A 20,076-nucleotide genomic window follows, 5' to 3' on the forward strand; every position below is an offset into this window, starting at 1 on the left:
CCACAAGATTTGCAAGGATCCCAAGAAGACTGCAAAGATTCCCAAAGCCTTATAAAGAACCAAAAAAGCTTGCAAAGAATCTACACAGTTTCCAAAGAACCTACACAGCTTGCAAAGACCCAAAGTTCTACAAAAATCCTGGCAAGCTTCAGGAAGATTACAATTCTTTGCAAAGACTTGCAGAGACCCTGTCCAGTTTCCAAAGACCCCAGGAGGCTTGCAAAAGACCCCAGGAAGCTTTCAGAGAATCCAAAAGCCTTGCAAAGACCCCAGGAGGATTGCAAAGACCCCAGAAGGCTTGCAACAAATCTCAAGGCCTGCAAAGACTCTGTCCAGTTTCCCAAGATCCCAGAAGGCGTGCAAAGACCCTTGGAAGCTTGCAATGACACCAGAAGGCTTTCAAAGAACCCCAAAGCCAAGCAAAGACCCTGCAGTTCTTCTGAAGATCCTGGGAAGCCTGGAAAGACCCCAGTCTCCTTCCACATAAATTCCTCAAAGACAAGAACCAGCCCAGCAGCAAACATAACCCATTGAGTGGCTGACCCCAGCCTGCAACCCAGCCACCCTCCTCCCTTTTTGCCCCAAACCAGGACTTTCCCCAAAACCCCAATAGCCTGGGTGCTCCCTGGTGTCCATGTGGTCCTCCTGCCATGCCTCCATGTGTCATCACTACAGGGATATAAATACATCTATCTCTATATAAAGATGCAGAAAGCCTGTGAGCAACTGGAAATTCTCCCGCTGACTTAAAACCTGCAAGTGATAGGGTGATCCTAGGGTCTTTCTGCATGATGGGCAGTGTTTGGGGTTGTTTTCTCAACAAGAAAACACAAAGTTTATTTTTGCATGTGCAAAAGAAAAAAAGCAGCAAAACTGCCCCTTCTGCAAAACCCTTGTTTGCTCAAGTCATGGGAAAAATTAAATAAAAGGGATTCGCTTCGGATGGGAAACTGGATTTGAGCTCATTTCCTATGCCCCGGTCATGGAGAAAGGAGAGAGCTAAAAAAGAAAAGCCCAAAAGCCATGCAAAAAGGGCAGATCAAACTGACCCTTTCTGATCCTTGCTCTTTAACTGTTCACAGCAGGTTCTTCCAAAATCTGGGGCAGAAGGTTGGTTTCCAATATGAATATTCAGCTCAGGGATGAAAACACCCACGTGGGCTGTCGGCATGCCTGGCCACGGCGCTGAGCTGGGCAAAGGGACGCGAGCTGAAAGCAAGCAGGGCAGCACCCTGCTCTAGCCTCAGGGTTGGGAAATTTTGTGTCTTCCTCCATAATATTTTCCCTAGAGAGCAGGAAGGGGTGTAGAAGGAGAAGGATATTGCAAACCCCAATGTGCTGCTGCAAAAATGCCCCCAAGGTCATCTTGCATTCTCCCTATTGAGAGGATCATCCCATTTTGGTGCATGGGACTGGGAGTGGGGTGGCACAGAGCCAGCTGCCCTCCCTCTCCATCCTTTCCCTCCCTCCTGAGATCATTTTCCTGTGGATCTGGAGGGTCCTGTATTGGGGTGAGGGCTTCATAGTCAGAATCACAAGCATTGTGAGTTGTAAAGGTGGATTGATTCGTTGTGGGGGGGTTGGTCGAGGAAGAGGAAGAGGAAGGAGGAAGGGAGGAAGACACTCTCTGCAGTGTGCCCATCACCGGGGCATCCCAGCAGCAAGATGCCAGGGGAGCGCACACTGCGGCTGCAGCCTGGGAGCCGCATCTATGCACTGTGCGTGCTGGGCACCCACATCGCCACCGACGTCTACGGGTGAGTGGGGTGTGGTGCCCCCCCGACCCCAAACCCTTTTCTCCCTCTGCAAATTCCCTCCAAAGCCACAGTTTGGTGATTTGATGCAATCCATCAGCACAAATCTTCAATGGGCTTTGCAAAGCTGCACAAATCCCGAAACCCTTCAAGCATCAGTGTATGCATGGGTTTGCAAAGGCAATGGGTTTGGTCCTTATCTCAGAAAACTGCTGGAAAGCATTGGGATGAGCAGGGATGGGGCATTTCGAACAGTACCCATGGGGACAAATGGCAAAGGAGAGGGGAGGAAAGCAGGAACTGGGGACAATCTGCATCCTGTGATGTAACCCCCATGCCCCTAAAACAATTCCAATGCTGACCTTCAAGGTAATTGCAAGAAAAACAAAGGAGACATGCTTTGATCCCTGTGCTCACCCAGCTGCTTTTGCAAATCTCAAGCCAAACAGCGCATCTGGCTTCCCTCTGGGTCCAACATCCTCCCGGTGGGATTCCCCAGGCTCACAAACTCAACGAGTTTTGCATGGGTAATTAAACAGAATGTAGCAATTTAAGAAATGCCCAGGCAGCATCAAGCGGGCTCTCAGGTTTCCATGCTCAGAATCCCAATAAATGATGCTGTAACAGTGATCCTGTGCCAGTGCTCAGATGTCAGTACTCAAAGGGAGCCTGGATTTCAGGAGCCCAAAAATAATAACCCCAGATAAATGAGAAATTAGGGATGGGAGAGGTGAAGTGGATGCAAGGGAAAAGCACTTTGGATTGGAAGTGGTGCTTTGGATGTAGTAAAATCACCCCCAAAATTAGAGTTTCCCAAGGTAACATTTTCCAGCTTGCTGCTCTGATCTGGGAAACTCAAGCTGGCAAATAAACACAGATTTCCCAACTAAAGTGCACACCAAGCTTGGTTATTGGGTTAGAGTGGCACAAAATGCTTTGGCTGTAATTACAGTAAATGGCAATCTGCACCAAAGGCTACAATCGTCATTTTGCTAAAATAGCACTTTCTGCCCTAAAAAATAAAACACTTAAAAACATGCCCAGGCAGCAAAGAAAGGTAGAAAGGAGGTGGTGATGAGCACAGAGTCGTGCAGTTTGGGTGGTGAGATTAATTACAATTGGAATTGGGTGATTTTGGGGTGCCAGATCTGCAGACTTATGAAAATTGGGTGCTCAGACTTCTGAAAATAGGTTGCCTTGCTTGCAGGGCAGCCCCAGCTGGGGCGGTCGCCTTCGGGGTGAAGCACACAGAAGGGGTGAATGTGGAGGTGGCTTTTCCGGGCCGAGCTGAGTCGGGTCTGCTGCCTGGTGTGTCGCACTGGCCACTGAATGAGGGGACGGTACTGAGGTTCAGCATGAGCCGGGCCAGTGTTGAAGTCAATGATAACAAGGTAAGAATTGTTGTGCTGAATGCTGGACCCCTTTCCTGGCTGGAGGTGGAGAGCATCCTTCTAAAAGTGAGAAGTTTTCCAGGTAATTGTCATCTTCTACACAGAGGGAGGACAGCCCATTGACCAAGCCAGGGTCTTCCTCACTGGCATTGGTGAGTATGAAGGCTCCAGCTATGCAACATCTGAGTGGGTTCTCTAGGTGGAGGGGGTCATTTACATGTACACAATGTGCCCTATCTTGGACTCAGGGATCTCCCTGGATGTCGATGCAGATAGAGACGGCGTAGTGGAAAAGAATAACCCCAACAAGGTAACCCAGCTGCATGGGAAGCCCTGTGGCTTGCAGGAGCCTCGCCAGCGGACAGAGCATCCCCATCCCCATCCTCATCCCCATCCCCATCCCACTGAGCCTTGGCTTGGTGTTACAGGCCAGCTGGACATGGGGACCTGAGGGACATGGGGCCATCCTGCTGGTCACCTGCGACAGGGACAGCCCCTTGAGCCCTGCCCCAGATTGTGATGACGAAAGGGTATTCAGCAAAGAAGGTAACACAGCCCCAGCCCCAGCTCTGCTTCAAAAATAAAGCAAAATCACAGCTATCCCCCGCTCTTTAATTTTTTGGGGCACGAAGGCTTGCTTGGGAATTGGCTGCTCACCGCTCTGACTCAGCCAAGCTGCTGAGTAAGCTCCCCACGTGGGATCATGCTCCTGTCCTCATATTTTGTTTTAATTACCACCCCGAAGTCATGCTAGGGCACAGAGCGTGGCCAAAAAAACAGCAGGGCTCAGCCAAGGGATGCTTGGGGCCAGGTAGTCAGGAATACCCACCCGTTCCTGGAAAACCAAACCACGCCAAGCCAGTGCCCATCAGCTTTCTGAGGCCAGGGACTGGCTGTGCCAGGTAGAAAAAATGAAATAAAGGTATCTGTGCCAAGCAGAAGCCACAAGCCTTGCTAGCAGGACTGCAGGATGATTTTCCAGCATGCACGCCAAGGTTGGTAGCAAGGAAAGTGCACACTGCTTGGCTCAGGGCAGCAGAGCTGCACCCAGGTTTATTTTTGTATGCACCCAGATTTGCTGGACATGTCTCGGATGGTGTTGAGGATGGAAGGGCCACAGCATCTGCCCCGGGGGTATGAAATTGTGCTCTACATTCACATCTCCGATGCTGACAAAGTTGGGGTCTTCCACATGCAAAGTAAGTCTTCTGGTTTGGGATGTTTTATCTCTACAAGCTCTTGTCTTCACATCACTGATTTTGTTCAGTCCATGCTCCCCAATCTGCAATTCCTTGTGCCCTCATCATCCCTTCTCTTGATCTTTCTAGCCTTGAATCTTCTCTATCCATCGGAAAACTCAAGAGGCATAGGGTGGTAAAGCTATTTATCCAAGGTCACCCAGCAAAGCAGTAGCAAAAAAAAAAAAAAAAAAAAAAACCATGTGTCCTGACATCCAGAGCAGGCAACATGCTCTAAGACACATTATCCCTCCTTGTTCCCTGCTGTGGACACGGCGTTTTGTTCCCTGGACAGACTCAGTCCACACAGATGCGCCATTAAATTCATTAAATCCATCAGCACAGGGTTTGGTGGCAGACTGGGGTCCGCCAGGGCAGAAACCCCATGAGAATCTCGTTGCAATGCTGGTTCCATCCAAGGACAGGCTTTCAGACACCCACCTTGTGCACAACTGCAAAATCCCAGGTGCTGAGCTACTCTTTCAAGGTACTTGCTTCCACCCACAGAGTTTAACCTTTCACATAAAAGGATGATGGAAATTCCTTGTACACAAGAAGAACAGGTCAAAAAACACCAGGAATTTTGGAAGTTGCCTGCTTTTGCTGAAATTGCCCTTTTGTTCATTGCAGACCCGTTCTTTGGGCAGCACTATGTCCACGTGCTGGGCAGGAGGAAGCTGTGCCACATTGTGCAGTATACCGGTGGAGCTGCCGAGCTTGAGTTCTTCGTCGAGGGGCTGCAGTTTCCTGATGAGTCCTTCCCCGGGCTGATCTCCATCCACGTCAGCCTCCTGGAGACCTTGGCTGAGGTTGGGGTCTCCAGGGAAGGGGGGCAGGGGAAGGATGAAACAACCCAAGGACCATGGGAATGAGAAAGGAATCATTATCTTATCCTAAAATGAGTTCAGGGTGGGGTGTTTGGGAGGTAAACCGGGAGGGGAAGGTCCCTGATTTCTGCTTGCATCCCCCAGGGAATCCCCCTGTCGCCAATTTTCACGGACACAGTGGTGTTCAGGGTAGCACCATGGATTATGATGCCCAACACGTTGGCACCGGAGAACGTCTTCGTCTGCAGGTATAGGCCAAGTGATGAGGTCTCAATGGCTAAATGGGCATCGGCCACACCCAGCAGCCCTCATCCCCTTTCTGCCCACCACCAGTGTGAAGGACAACTACCTCTACATCAAGGAGATCAAAAACCTTGTCAACAAGGCCGGCTGTGACCTGAAGGTTTGCTTTGGCTACATCAACCGTGGGGACCGCTGGATGCAGGTAGGTGAGCAGCACAGAGGGGGCAAGGCCTTCCTTCTCTGATGTGCCCCATGGGGGTTTTCATTCCTGTTTTAGGATGAGATCGAGTTTGGCTACACCCAGGCACCCCACAAAAGCTTTGCAGTGGTGCTGGACTCCCCCCAGGACACAGGGCTGGAGCAATTCCCCATAAAGGAGCTGCTGGTAACCCCACATACATTATAATGAATTACATGAGAGTATAGCACTAAGTCTTCCCTGCATGGAGCAGAGGACTCCAGCCAAGAGGTGTATTTCTTCATTCCAAATACAAGAGCAATCAGTTAGGTTGGAAATGACCTCTGAGATCAAGCCCAAAAACCAACCTAACCTAAGGAGTTCTACCACAAGCCATGTCCTGCTCCTCTCTGCCCTCCTTAGGAATTGCCTTCCTTCATATTCAGAGAAGCAATTTCAGCCCCTGGAGCTGCTAACATGTTACACTCCAATTTCTGCTTTGGAGCCTCCCCTAATCCCACTGTTATCTTCCCAGTCCCAGACAGGACTGTGTAGCCAAACACAGGGCAGCTCCTCCTCTCACATGGCCGCAGTCAAAGCCCCACAACCCCACACTAAGGAAAAAGGAGACCAGAGGGAATTAGTCTGTCAGAATCCCTCTGGAACTGATAGGACTCAGATGCTGCCCACAAACCAGGGATGAACCAGCACCCAGACAGCTAAACCCTATTGGCTCCGTGGTTTATTTAATTGAAATGGGTGGGAGCAGGTGTTGCCTGTTTAGTGCCTCCTATAGCTCCCAGCTTCTCCGGACACTCTGTTTTTTTTTTAATGAAAAATACATTCTTAGACAATAACTACACACCTTTGGGTGTCCTGGCTCATTTTTCCCAAATTTTGCTTTTTTTTTTTTTCCCCATAAGCACATCCCTGCATCCCACATCCCTGCTGCATTTCTGTCACCTTGGGCTGACACTGAGGTTGTTGCACCCAATTGGAGCTGGACTTGGCAGGATGCCTACGTGGGGTTGATGTGGACAAAGCAGCACACTGCGTGCATATCCATTTACACCCATGCCCATCCCAGCAAATTAGGAGAAATCTGTGTTAATTGAAACAATTAAATGGTTTACCCCTAAGGAAACCCAACACTCAAAGATTTAATGGAAAACAACAGCTATCTGATCCTGTCCAAACCCCACACTGGCTTGAAACAGAGAGCAAGGACATGATTTATGTCCCCAGTGCCACTTTCACCCTGTTTGTAGGACTACAGTCTCTCCCTTGGCCATTAGCCCCTAGCACAACCCAGTGGTGGCACCACAGGTTAATCGCCCAGAGTCTCAAATCCTTGATATATTCAGTCCTGAAAAGCAGGCTTAGATGAGATTTAAGCAAAGCCTAGACCTTCGGGTGGCTCTTACGCCTGGGGAGGATTTACCCACAGGGGCTGGAGCTCATCCCACTCTACACCAGCCAGCCATAAACTCCACTTTAGGGCTGCCCCAGCATCTAATTAGCTAATGTAGATGCCTAAGCAGCAGTTGTGAGATAGCAGAGACCCACACTTCTAGCATTCACCATTTATTACTGAGCCCGGATGCCCCAGGGACTCTCACTCTCTTGCCTTTCTTTTAGGGCTGCATCTCCCCCTCCTCAGTATTTTCACCTGCTGGAGCAGAACTGAGCCCAGCAGGAGGAATAAGGACACAGAGGGTCCCAGGGCAATGCCCACAGACATTTTTCTTCCCGCAGGGCCCCGATTTTGGCTATGTGCGCAGAGAGCCTCTCTTCAAAGCCATCTCCAGTCTTGACTCCTTTGGCAACTTGGAGGTCAGCCCACCTGTCACTGCAGCGGGGAAGGAATACCCACTGGGAAGGATCCTCATTGGCAGCAGCTTCCCCACGTAAGAGATGGGAAACGTGTTTGGGGTACTACAGGTACCCCTTAAATACCATCAAAAACCACATTAAGCCACTTAATTGGCCATCCAACAACCAACTGCAAATTGTCCCCTTATGGTGTGGGTGCTCTTAACCCCACTGCCTTCATTTTCTCCAACTTGGGAGAAATTTGTGTGTGTGTGTGCACAGTGATGGATAAATATTTATTCCCCTTTTTCCCCCTCTCAGGGGTCGATGGCATTGAGGGACATAGTTTACTGAGCATGGTGGTGATGGGTTGATGGTTGGACTTCATGATCTTAGTGGTCTTTTCCAACCTTAATGATATTATGACTTCGCCTCCAGCCCTGCAGGGAGGAGAATGACCAGAGTGGTGCGGGATTTCCTCTTCGCTCAGCAGGTGCAGGCTCCCGTGGAGCTCTTCTCCGACTGGTTGGCCATGGGCCACGTCAATGAGTTTGTCACTTTTGTGCCCAGCCCAGATGCAAAGGTACCCAAAACCCTGTGCTGTTCTATGGTTTCCCTTCTGGGTAACTAATCTCATCAGGGAAAATCCCAAAGCTCGTTTCCTTGAGAGTCCAGGCTGGTGTTTCCTCAGCTTCTCTCCCATGTCCCCAGAAGGAAAGCTCAGGCTACAAGAAGATACATGCTTAACTATCGGCAAAAGCCTCTATGTTTAAGAACTTAACCTTAACCTTCTTGCAAAAAGCCAAAAATGAGCCTGCAGGGGCAGTCTTCACAGTGAGAAGTACTAACATGGTACTTTGGGATAAGCTCCTTCTGGTGACCATTCTTCCTCCCACTTGACCCAGCAATTTCGGATGCTGATGGCCAGCCCTGCAGCATGCTACAAGCTCTTTCGGCAGAAGCAGAAGGAGGGCCTGGGTGAAGCAACCATGTTCAAAGGCAAGCGGGCAGCAGGCAGCCTGGGGGGAATTGTGCAAATCCCAGCCAGGGTGGGTGGAAGCCTGCTGTTCCCTGTCCCTAAAATAAAAGTTGAGCTTTGATGTAGGGCAGGACAGTCCAAGGGTGGCAGCACTCAACATGCCTGGAGCGACATGCAGGTTTCGGGGATGTGAGGATAGGGAAAATTTTCCCATTCCATTGCCCTTCAAGGCTGGCAAGAGGGGCTGGCATGCCTGTCCTTGCAGCAGGATGCCTGCCCACCCTCAAGCCCTATTTTGGGAAAGCGAGTGGGATGGGATAAAGCCCTGTGCATTGAGAGGATGCTGGTGGAGTGGGACGGAAGATCTCCATAAATGCCAGCTCCAGCAGAGTGACACAATGGGGGGTCTCGTGTCACCCCAGCCACATTCCAGTCACTCTGAACCAGCAGCCAGTCTGGGCAGCCTCTGATCAAAGTCTTGCTTGGGATGAAATTCATCTGCATGCGCTGAGGTCGGGGAAGGACATCTGTGTCACCATGGGGCCTTCCAGGACTCTGCCATCTGTCTGGGATTTGGCTTCTTTGGCGGGGATACATCTGATTTTATGGAGCTTGGGCAGCACAAAAACCGTTATTCTATTAGCAATATATTTATATTCCTTGTGCAGGAAAATGGATAATCATAGAATCATAGAATGGTCTGTGTTGGAAGGGACCTTTAAGATCATCTAGTTCCAACCCTCCTGCTATAGGGAGGGATACCTCCCTCTAGACCAGGTTGCTCAAAGCCCCATCCAGCCTTGCCTGAGACCTTTCTAATGCTTTCCAGGCCTGATGAAGATATTACAAAATGGGCAAAGATTTCCCTCCTGCCTGGTTTCCCAATAAGCTGAGAAATGGGACACCCTGCAGCCTCAACCCAAAGCCTTAACCTCAGGGAGCTGGGATCTGGGGGCTTTTTTTCCATCTCTGCCACATCTTAAGCCAGGTTTCTGCAGGCATCATTTCATTTCACCCATCGGGGTTTGTATTTGTAGGGTACTCAGGAACAGACACAAAACGAGTGACCATTAACAAGGTCCTTTCCAACGGCATCATGATGCAGCAGAATCAGTATGTCCAGGTAACAGCCCATATTTCTGAAAACCAATACCGTGATAATGGCCCAAGGGCGGCACAACTCTCGAGGGAGAAGTTGCATTTAGGCAAAAACCACTCTCCTTCTGATGAGACAATGTCCAGAAGGCCATTTTCAGGAACCTTGCTTGCCTGCTCGTCCCCCTGGTCCCTTCTTCTCCCCTCCCTCCAGCGCTGCATTGACTGGAACAGGGACATCCTCAAGAAAGAACTGGGCTTGACAGAGGAGGACATCATTGACCTGCCAGCCCTCTTCAAGCTTGACAAGGGCAAGGCCATGCCATACTTCCCCAACATGGTGAGAAGTGTCCCTGCTGCTTGTGTCCCCTTCATCCGGTGGCTGTGGGTTCTGAGCTATGGAGAAGAGAAATAGCCAAACCTCTGGCCATAAGCCTCCTCTCCCGAAGGATGTCCAAAAAACCATAGTATTTTCCTGTCCAGAAAGGGAAACTATCCCCATCTGAGCTTGACAGGTTGGTCAGGTTGGCCAAGGTTTGTCATCAGCCAAGGATGGTTGGAACTTCTTGGCTTTTTGGTGCATATTGCTCATGGTTGGGTTAACCTAAAGAGCTTTAAGGTGAAAACATTTCAAAGTGCTGAAATATCAAGGTTTAAATATAAAAAGGGAGGAAATAGTGCTGGCTTTCCTGGGGGAGGGAGTAATGGCCATGACCTGATTTGGAGTGACCCCAGTGGAGGAGGGTCACCAGCTGCTACCATAATCCTTTGGATTATTGATTCTATGATTGACCAGGGAGGCTGCTGGGTGTCCCTAAGGCCATTTGTCACCCCACAGGTCCCCATGCTCATCCTGTCCAAGGAGCTGGGCATCCCCAAGCCCTTTGGCCCGCTGGTGGGAGGTGAGTGCTGCTTGGAGCACCACGTGCGCAGCCTCCTGGAGCCGCTGGGCCTGAGGTGCCGCTTCCTGGAGGACATCTCCTCCTACCACGGGCGGCTTGGCGAGGTGCACTGCGGCACCAATGTCCACCGCCGGCCCTTCACCTTCCGCTGGTGGCATGTCATGCCCTAGCCGGGCTGCCTCCATGGCCCACTTTGTCAGCATGTGTTGTTTTAAATGTGGTGAGCTAATAAATTTGCTGTGAGAAATGAGGCGGGGAGTGTTTTAATAATGGTGAGAATGGTGAGAGGAGTGCTCAGAGAGGCACTGAGGTGAGGGAGCCATTTTGAGCCTTGGCACCGCCATTTCGCTGGGCCTAGCATTGAGGCCCTCACACCTCCTCTGCGAAAAAGAATTAGGACGGGGATTACGTATGAGTATGTGGAGGGACACAGTGGTCTACCAGCTCCCGAAAATGAGGGGATCCAGGCGTGCTGGCCCACCACATCCCCCTTGTGCCACACTCAACATGGCACCCATCCACACACAATATGACAACCAGCAGCAGCGCACCGCCCTCAGAGAGCACTTCTGGGGCGGAGCGGAATTGCGCAGCGCTAAAATGGCGGCGGCCGTGGTGGGAGTCTCCTTCAGGCGCTGCGTCCCCGCGCGGCTCCTGAGGGCTGGGCCGCGGCCGGTGAGGGGACTGGAGGCGGTCCGGGGGGTGGGGGGAGAGGGGCAGACGGGCGGAGGAGTGAGGGGAGGGATACTGGGAGGATGTCGGGGGGCTGCAGGAGGGTGTGGAGGAGATCGGGATGGGAGGTGCGTGACGGGAGATTGGGGGGGGAGGGGGCGAGGGAGCCCAGAGAGGCCTGGGAGGGAGTGGGGGGGCTGGGAGGGGATGCAGTGTAGGAAAGAAGTTTCAGAGGGGTTACGAGAAGGGGATATGGGTATGAGGGACATGGGTTGTGTGAGGGGCACTGGAGAGAGGTTCTAAGGGATGAAGAGGAGTGGGGAAGGGGTCTGGGGAGGATTTGGGGGGAAATGGGAGCTGAGGGAGGTAGAGGATCCAGAAGGGGACAGGAGAGGGATGTGGAGACAGGAGAAATGTAGATGGGGTCTGTGGAACAGCAAGGTCAATCTGGGGAGAGGTGAGCTGGGGCAGGCATCCTACAGCAAAGAGAAGTTCCTGGGGGGGGAGGGGGCCTCTTGGTCCAGAGCAGGGTTAGGACATGGCGGGGAGCTTCTGAGGGGATGTGGGGGGCTGTGGCAGAGCCTTCGGGGCTGCAGGGCCCACAGGAACACCCCTCGGTTGCCTCCTTAGTTTTGGGATCATCTCCTCTGTTTCAAGGAAGAGGAGGGAGCCCCAGCACAGAGGTGGCTGTGTGTGCCGAGGTGCACTGCTCTGTCAAATCCTTGGAAGGATTTTCTGTATGTGTGCCCAAATGCAAAGCCAGCAATGGATCCCATAGTTCTGGCCCCAAAACTCATGGCCTGAAGTCATTTTGTTGCCTGCTAAAAGCCACCTGGAGGGACCTAAGGGCTGTTTTGCTGCTGTTCAAATGCAGATCTGTCGAGGAGCTCAGACGGCGGCTGCAGCTACATCGCGTATCAAGAAGTTTTCCATCTACAGATGGGATCCTGATAAGCCTGGGGACAAGCCCCGTATGCAGACATATGAAGTGGATTTGAATAAGTGAGTGTACCCAGCTAGGGAGCACTGTTTGGCTTCCCTGGCACGCAGATGTGTCAGGGCTGCATGTGCATACAGGTTATCTGACAAGCAGTAATTCAGGGTAGTTGAGAGGTGTTTGAGTCAACAGCTGAGGGTGTTAGCAGTCTCATTCAGCTTCAGGCATTGTTAAAACCTTGTTACAGTAGCCCGAGAGGCAGTGCCTCAGGTGAGTTATGCAGCAGGACAAAACAGGGATGTTATTTCTTGACAAAGCAAATCTTAGTGAGACCAGGTGGGATTACTTCCCCTCCCTCACCTGTTGATGCCAAATGTGACAAGTAAAATTGTACCATGAATGCCAGTGTCTCAGCAGTTGTCAGCAATAAAATGGTAACCTCATTTTGTGGCTCCTGAGGTTTTACCTGTGTCCCTGATTTGTGTTAAAGACTTCTACTTGTTCATGGCTCTAATGAGCTATATTTATATGGTAAATTTTGGGGCATGTTCCAAAAGGAAGCAATTTTACTCATAGTTCACAGTCCCAGACCTTGGAGATAAGGTGAAAGTTTTGCTGTCTCTTCTCATAGTTAACATGTAATATGACCAGCAGACTAGAAGTAATTAAACTTCTAGTAGCTGCTTGTGCGCTCTAGTGCAGTTATCACCAAGAAAGCTCTCATTTCTCAGTGATCCTGTGGAAGGGTACAGTCTTTCCTGTGGCGTAGAAACCTTTGCATGGGCACGCATGCCTCCACTTCCTTGAGCTCCTGTTACTGTGATCTTGCCAGAGGAATTCACTTTGAGCCCTTCCTGAAAGCTTCAGATACCAAGCCACGCAGCTCTGCTTGGGAAGCACGTGACAGAAATCAGACTTTGCTGCTTTGATTTGCACCAGTTAATAATTTCTAGGTGTTGTCTTGTCTGCCATATGTAAAATTACATTAGTTGTCCAAGAGTGTTTGCTTTTGCAAGCAGCTTTGCCTTCTGTGACTAATGAGGATAGGCAGACTTGTCAAAACCTGACTTAAGAGGTGAGAGCTTTCAGGGTTGTTTTCAGTTGTGCTGTCTGAACCCTCTGCAGCAGAGCTGAATCTGGGCCTCAGCAAAAGAAATAGCTCCTGTCCTGCTCTGACCCCGGGGTGAGCTGAGGCAGGTGGGTTGTACCACCGATCAAGTGATTTCTATCTTGTTGCAAAATAAAGTATAGTTCTAATTGTAGCTGAGATTAAAGTCCTTTTAGTTGCTTCTTGGTTGGTGCTGGAGATAAAGCTAGGGGAAATTATATAGGTTCACTGACTTTGTTTTCTGCTGTAGATGTGGGCCTATGGTACTTGATGCTCTGATTAAGATTAAAAATGAGTTGGACTCCACTCTGACCTTCCGCAGGTCATGCAGGGAAGGTAAGAAAGATTTTTCAATCTGCTAAGCTGACTGTTGTCCAAATAAATGCTAATGCTGACAATGCATATATGAAACCAATAGAAAACTTCAGGGCAGACCACAGTATGCCACTCTTCTCTTCTAGGTATTGCACATGGAATACCTCAGTGAATCAAGCAGTGAAGTTACAGGGTGTAATTACCCCACACTGAGTTACAAGCAATACACATAAACAGCCTCAGTTGTTCCTGTTTCTGTCCTAATTGTGTTCGTCTTGCTGCTCTCCAGTGATGGACTGTGTAGGGGAATTTAGGAAAGAAATATTACAACATCAGAATTGAGGGGGAAGATGTGTCAAATGGGAGTAAACTGTAGCCCTTCAACTAAGCAAAGTGATTGAGGAAAAGGCCATTTCATGGTTTTATGCTGCCGAGTTACCAGCTGGTTCTCAGGGCAGGTACTCATCAGCATCTTTGTCTGACTGCATTCAAACTTTCCCAGTCCCAGTGACACTTCCCTGGAAAAAAAAGTCTTAATTCATGAGTGCTGTTGGTATGCTGAGATTAAGATTATTGTGGAGGAGAATGTCTTTATGGAACAGCTTTTGATTTAATTGGTTGGGTTTGCAAGCACTAGAAATTCAGGTGTAATTGCCTGATGCCTAAAGACGTCCTGACTCATCTAAATGAAAAGCGTGCTTCAACACAGACGTTTCTTGCAGAATCTGCATAGCAAGTGGAGGAATTTTATCCAGTGTGATTGTTCTCAGTGTCTGATATTTAGATAGCAAACACTGTTCCTGAGCAGCTGGAAGTAATTGCACTGAATAGTTTTCTTTAGAAATCTGTCTTCAGATTCTCAAGCTTGGCTGGTTTGATCTTGTCCTTTTCTACCATAGAGGGAAAAAAATCTGATCACATGTTCCTGTTTCTTACACACGGACCCATGTCTGCAATCTCCAATTGTCCTGGTCCCTTCTCGAGTTAACTGGAAAATACTTGTAACCGTTTAGCGAGTGGGAGAAATAACTTTGTCCAAGTGCCAGCCCTTGTGCGAAGGGTTGCTGGCACACCAGGCGCTGAGGGCTGGCTCACTCAATATGAGGAGCAGTGGCATTTCCCTGACTCTCATCAACTGATGTGTGTCAAATCCTCTGAAATTAGTTACGCCCATTCAACACTTGTCATCTTTCCAATATAATGTCTTAAGCATCAGTCTGATTTGAATGCCAGAGCTTCTGACCTGAGCAGTATCAGTGACAGCTCTGCAATGTTTTTTTGTGAGCCTTGCCCTTTCCTGGGCAACATCTGTTCCTTGTGTTACTGGAGGTCACAAGCAGCGTCGCTTAATCCATTTGTTAAGCTATTTATATGCTATTTGTTCTGTGAGCGCGTGTTCTCTCAACACGGGGAGTTAATGAAAGCAGGGGATGGCACAACTCTAGCCTGCTGCAGAAGGCACAGAAAGCAGCTCCTGCCTTGGGAACTTATTTTCGCATTCCTGACCTTTAGGGATGCTTTTGACAATAACTGTAGGGCTGGTGGGGGTCCATCTGGCTCCATATTATAATCCCAGTGTTAGCTGCTTGTGTTTCAAACCTGTGAACAAATCTGAATGCTTTCCCCACCCTAAGTAGCACGTGCAGTGTATGATGTGAAGGGATGAAGTGTCTGAACCACTGGTTTTGCTGTGGAAAGAAGTTCAGCACCGAGGATATGTTCAGAACTTCATGAAAGCAGCTCCAGCATTTTTTCTTTGTTTGAATAGCAATGCTCTTGGCCCAGTGACAACTTCTAGCGTTTTCCTCATCACGTACGGAGTTTCTTGATGACATCAGAAGGGAAATCAAGCCAGGGGCAAGTCTGGGGTGAAGAGGATCTTCCTCAAGTAGGATAAGAGGGTGCTTTTCTCTGTTCTCTCTCTCAGGCATCTGTGGCTCCTGTGCGATGAACATTGCTGGTGGAAACACCCTGGCTTGTACTAAAAAAATTGACTCTGATCTCAGCAAGATCACTAAAATCTACCCTCTCCCCCACATGTATGTGGTGAAGGATCTTGTTCCAGTAAGTATCTGCCTTCTTCATCTTGTGACCAAGGGTGATGCCACTCCAGACAGTATGGGGTTCAGGTTGGATTAGAAGGGATAATGTTGGGAGATGACAACGAGATCACGTCCCACAATTCACGTCTGAACTCCTCTTGATGCTTTCTGGCTTGGGTGGGTCTGCTTACCAGTGGTGACTAAATCTAGCCTTGTTAGGAGGAATGTGGCAGGCTGACGTACAAAATACCTCCTTCTGTATGAATGACAACAGATGTTCAGTCTCTCAAGCATCAATTCAATTTAAGTGTGATCTTTTTGCCTTTCGTCTCCTAGGACTTGAGTAACTTCTACGCACAGTACAAATCCATCGAACCTTACCTGAAGAAGAAGGATGAGTCGAAACAGGGCAAGGAGCAGTACCTGCAATCCATAGAAGACCGTCAGAAACTGGTTACCCTTTTTTTATTATTATTTTTACCATTAAAGTCCCTTCCAGATAAGACCAGGGTTAAACATTAATGCGCAGTAGCGTCTAGTTCCTTTAATGACAAAACTGTCTGTTCCAAAGCCTGACGTGGGTGGAAAGTGCTCCCTGAAACGCAGTGTCGCGGCACGTCTGCATTGCTAGGGGTAACATTTGCTAATGAAATGCAGAACGCAGTTGTGCTGGGGACTCTGACCTCGTTTCCACTGTCTGTGCTGCGAAACTCTGTCTTTGTAAAAACATTGTGAAGGGCAGAGGCTTGTAATATTCTTGTAGAGATCAGGCAGTGCTGTTCATGCTGCGGTATAGTTTGTCTAACACAGCACTGTCTGTGTATCTGACTGCTGCGTGCTAAGCTGCACTATCGTGTTGCTGCACGCTGGGTTTTACAGCCCTGAAACTAATGGCAAAAGCTGAGCCTGTACAGTTGGGAGGGAGAAGCTTTTTGAAGAGTTCATAGAGCAGGTAAGTTATTATCTGGATTTCTTTGGCTCCTATAGTAAGTGTTGTTAAATCACCAGTTTCTCTTTTGCCTCTGACCTGCCTTGATGGATCATTCGCTCAACAGTTTGAAGCTCAGCCTGTCAGTGCTGTGACTGTTGCTGCAGTATTGTCACTGAGTAGGCTCACAGTGGGCAAGCAGCCTAGATTTTGGCAAGTGGTAAAAGGGATGAGCATGAGCAACACAGAGGAAGGCTGATTAAAGAGGATATAATGAAAACACATGAGCTGCAGCCTAATTGTCTGCAGTGATCTTTGAAAGTTGCCCATTATCTGTGTTTGCTGTGAAGCTAACATCTGATGAATTGACGTGTCATGTGCCTGAGATGTCGCACTGTGCTGCCTTAACAACCACAGGATTTTACAGTTTGAAAGCATTTCTATCCAAGGACGACAGTCAGTTCTCCTACACCACTTCGTAATGTTATCTGATGGCGTATGTAAGGACTTAAAGGGATTCTCTTAAGCGGCATCTTTGAAGTCACTTTGCCATTGAAGTAGAAAAACACAACCCTAAAAGTAGCTGCAAGAGCCATGTGAATCTTTCTCACGACTGGTAACGTTGCTTTTTATCTCCTTACCAAAGCTTCTCTTACTTTGGGAAAAGCCTCTGTGCTTGGATACAAAGGCGTCTGAAAAACTCCCACCTTTCCCCACCTTGGGACAGGCTGGAAGCAAGGAATGCAGAAAAATCAGGCAATTTTCATTCTTCTCTCTTCAATTTCTGCATTTTTGTGGCTTGACTGTGGTTTCCCACCTATGTGCAGGACGGACTCTACGAGTGCATCCTGTGTGCCTGCTGCAGCACCAGCTGTCCCAGTTACTGGTGGAATGGGGACAAGTACTTGGGTCCTGCTGTACTCATGCAGGTAAGGACAGATCCTGGGTGTCATGTGGAACCGCTGAGAGACTCCTCATTTAAAAGCAGTGCAGATATCTGTGAGCACAGCATGACGTCAGTGTCCCTGGAGGTGTTCAGTAAACATACAGATATGTGGTACTGAGGGACGTGGTTTGGTGGGGATGGCTTGGCGGTTGGGCTAGATGATCTTAGTCGTCTTTTCCAACCTTAATGATTCTTTGACGTAGTCGTGGACCAGAATTCCTGAGTTAGGTGTTGCTTTTAAAATATGGCACTGATTGCTTCACCTTGGGAAAATGATTTGGTGTGTCAATGACACTGACTTTCAGGCCTATCGCTGGATGATTGACTCCAGAGATGACTACACAGAGGAACGCCTGGCACAACTTCAAGACCCATTTTCTCTCTACCGTTGTCACACTATCATGAACTGCACAAGGACTTGCCCAAAGGTATGTGGTGTTCTTGAATGTGTCCCTTCTGTGATCATTTCCATGCACCTTGTTCCAAACCAGTAGGAAAATGCCAATAGTAGGTTTTGTTTTCCTCAAGCTCTGGTTGACTTTTTTCCTTTTGAAATGGCGAGTTATTAGCAGTCATGTTTGCAGTAGTGACTGTGCAAGAGGATATGGCAAAGTTTACACTACATTATGCATCACAGAAATGTCTCTTCCTCGTGATTTTGAGAACCTGACTGTTTTCAGGATTTAGGACTATGACTGTAACATGCTGATGATTCTATGCAGGTTGTGTGGCGGTTGCTGCCAGAAATGCTATAGGGAAGATTGTCTGATCAGTGATGTGTGTAACGCATATAATCCCAGCACAGTGCTGCCGTACTGCCCCAACAGTAGCAGCTGTTCTGATGTATTGTGCAACTTGCATAATAGGGAAGATGATGGCAAGTTTTCAGTGCCGTGGGAGGTGTGTTCTATGCTGACATCCTGCCAGAAGGGCATTTCCCAGAAGGTCTGTTCTCTGTGGTATTTCTGCTGAGAACTGAGAAAACGTTCTCAAATGAGAGTGTGCCTCTTCCTCATCTTGCTGTAACCTGGTGCCTGTTGCTGGGTAGATAATTAAGTTTCATTTTCCTGCTAGCTGTGTTATGTTCTACCCAAGCATTGCTTGCACCTGATGGTAGACCAAAATTCTTGAGTTGTGAAGTAATATGAAGGCAAACGTTTGAGTGGATCACCGATGTGGGAAAATAAGGTGCTTGAGATCTGGACTCACAGGTGTTAGTCAGGAGCACCGCCTGCTGGTTTTGTGTGTTTAACACGACTCACTGACTACAGATAATCCCCCCTTTTCTTCAGGGCAGATTAATATGCTCACGAGTGAGATGTAGTTCAGCTAAAGGTGAAGGTTCAGTTTGAAGATCTGACTGTACACAGCATAGGGAAATAACGCACTAGGGCTCAGTCTGTTGATTTTGAGACACGTTCACGATTGATAATACATTTCCCCACACAAGCTTAAACCATATATCTCAGTCAGCTCTGAAAAAAGACTGCATAGTGAGCTGTGCTCTGGGGTGATTTCCTGCTCGTGCTTTGTCTTGCTGTGCTGCCATCACAACGATATAGAAGGATACTTATGATCTCCCCCCTCTTGTTCCAACATTAAGCATGTTTGGTTTGCCAGCAGTGCTGCAGGATTAAGGGCCTCTGTGATGCGATGTATGTTTGAATCGTAGGAAAACCTTGGTTGAAAAGCTTAGTTGGAGCATTTTCATCTTGTGACTTAGTGGTCATGCTACAGCGCCCTCAGGATCCCTGGTAGCATTTGATGGAAGTGCAACAGTAGGCTGGGCTCCAACTTTAAAAACTGGTTGCTGAGCGCCTCCTCTGCCAGCTGTTCTTATGAATAGCAATGTATCTGTGACTTTAATGTGACTTAGATTGTGGGGAAATGGGGAGAATACTCAAATGTGCTGAGTTCTAGAGAAACTAGCTGGAACTTTCTCTTTGTAGGGTTTGAACCCTGGCAAAGCAATTGCTGAGATCAAGAAGATGATGGCAACTTATAAAGAGAAGGCAGCCACTGCATAATGCTGTTCCCTGACTGGAAGTGTAACACACAAACGTGCTTTACCTGGAAGTAATTTACACCTGATTACACCTGGTTCCAGCAGGAATGTTGGTGTTTTTTCCATATGCTTGTGTGTACAATAAATACTGTAAAGAACACGTTAAGAGTTGCAAACTCCCTAACAATACATAACTGATTCCTCTGCCTCTTGGATGTGCTAGCTTGCCATTAAGGAACCCAGATTTCTTGTTTGCAGTTCTGAGTGTATCAAGGTGCAAGGGGGGGAGACTCAAAGCCCTTTGGGAGCAGAGCCATTTTTGCATTTTGTGTGTCTCCCAATATTGTGTCGTGCCTGGTCCTGTGGGTCACATTATGTCTGGAGCTCAGAAGTTGCAGCCTGTGTGTCCCCATGGCTGCAGAGTCATCAAGGGCTGTAACCAGTATCCTCCCACCACTGCATCATGCATAGCACCCAGGGGTTGCATCCTGTGTTTCCACTCTTTCACTTCCCTGTTTTTTTCCTCCGCATTTTAGAAGGCACGGGTGTACAGAGTAGAGCAGAGAGACACTACTTCCAGTTCTCTGTGTGAATATGCAACAGCTATTGGAAGACTGATGACCATAAATCTTGGAGGACTGGCACTGCAGAACACTCTCGATTGCCCTGGAGTTCTGGGGGGGATACCTTTAACTCCGGGTGAT

The 20,076-nt window shown here is 48.7% G+C and overlaps 2 protein-coding genes across 2 annotated transcripts; both read left to right on the forward strand.

Moving 5' to 3' along the window:
• Window positions 899-12,070, forward strand: LOC110408735 (protein-arginine deiminase type-2-like). Its single transcript, XM_021417767.1, has 16 exons — window positions 899-1,757; window positions 2,962-3,145; window positions 3,228-3,297; window positions 3,394-3,455; window positions 3,574-3,691; window positions 4,219-4,344; window positions 5,014-5,192; window positions 5,355-5,458; window positions 5,544-5,655; window positions 5,731-5,838; window positions 7,387-7,538; window positions 7,882-8,026; window positions 8,349-8,442; window positions 9,460-9,857; window positions 10,356-11,094; window positions 11,966-12,070. Exons 1-15 carry the CDS (start codon window positions 1,666-1,668, stop codon window positions 10,587-10,589), a joined length of 2,178 nt encoding a protein of 725 aa, XP_021273442.1. The 5' UTR covers window positions 899-1,665; the 3' UTR covers window positions 10,590-11,094; window positions 11,966-12,070.
• SDHB (succinate dehydrogenase complex iron sulfur subunit B) lies at window positions 10,996-19,538 on the forward strand. Its single transcript, XM_021417761.1, has 8 exons — window positions 10,996-11,094; window positions 11,966-12,093; window positions 13,387-13,472; window positions 15,379-15,515; window positions 15,830-15,946; window positions 17,249-17,350; window positions 17,673-17,795; window positions 19,317-19,538. Exons 1-8 carry the CDS (start codon window positions 11,020-11,022, stop codon window positions 19,392-19,394), a joined length of 846 nt encoding a protein of 281 aa, XP_021273436.1. The 5' UTR covers window positions 10,996-11,019; the 3' UTR covers window positions 19,395-19,538.

This window comes from Numida meleagris, chromosome 20, assembly GCF_002078875.1.
Source record: "Numida meleagris isolate 19003 breed g44 Domestic line chromosome 20, NumMel1.0, whole genome shotgun sequence".
Taxonomy (NCBI): domain Eukaryota; kingdom Metazoa; phylum Chordata; class Aves; order Galliformes; family Numididae; genus Numida; species Numida meleagris.